At 65.1% G+C, this 459-nt stretch overlaps 1 protein-coding gene across 1 annotated transcript in view; it reads right to left on the bottom strand.

Moving 5' to 3' along the window:
- Window positions 1-459, bottom strand: part of FOXA2 (forkhead box A2) — a 3,886-nt gene that overhangs the window by 1,143 nt on the left and 2,284 nt on the right. The window contains exon 3 of the mRNA XM_014539471.1: window positions 3-455. Within this exon, the coding sequence (XP_014394957.1) occupies window positions 3-455 (453 nt within the window). The remainder of the gene's footprint in view (window positions 1-2; window positions 456-459) is intronic.

The following is a 459-nucleotide window of genomic DNA, read 5'->3' as shown; positions in this document are numbered from 1 at the left end:
GCCCCCTTCTTGCCCCCGCCCGTGGCGCCCCCGGCCTCCTTCAGGGCCAGCTGCTTCTCACACTTGAAGCGCTTCTGGCGGCGCAGGTAGCAGCCGTTCTCGAACATGTTGCCCGAGTCGGGGTGCAGGGTCCAGAAGGAGCCCTTGCCGGGCTTGTCGGGCGAGCGGGGCACCTTGAGGAAGCAGTCGTTGAAGGAGAGCGAGTGGCGGATGGAGTTCTGCCAGCGCTGCTGGTTCTGCCGGTAGAAGGGGAAGAGGTCCATGATCCACTGGTAGATCTCGCTCAGCGTCAGCATCTTGTTGGGGCTCTGCTGGATGGCCATGGTGATGAGCGAGATGTACGAGTAGGGCGGCTTGGCGTGCGTGTAGCTGCGCCGGTACGTCTTGGGGTCGCGCGCGCGGCTCAGGCCCGCCTGCCCGTACATGGGGCTCATGGAGTTCATGTTGGCATAGGGGGCC

This window comes from Myotis brandtii, unplaced genomic scaffold, assembly GCF_000412655.1.
Source record: "Myotis brandtii unplaced genomic scaffold, ASM41265v1 scaffold217, whole genome shotgun sequence".
Lineage (NCBI taxonomy): Eukaryota > Metazoa > Chordata > Mammalia > Chiroptera > Vespertilionidae > Myotis > Myotis brandtii.
The sequence above is the reverse complement of the archived record's forward strand: the minus strand, read 5'-3'. Positions and strand labels throughout refer to the sequence as shown.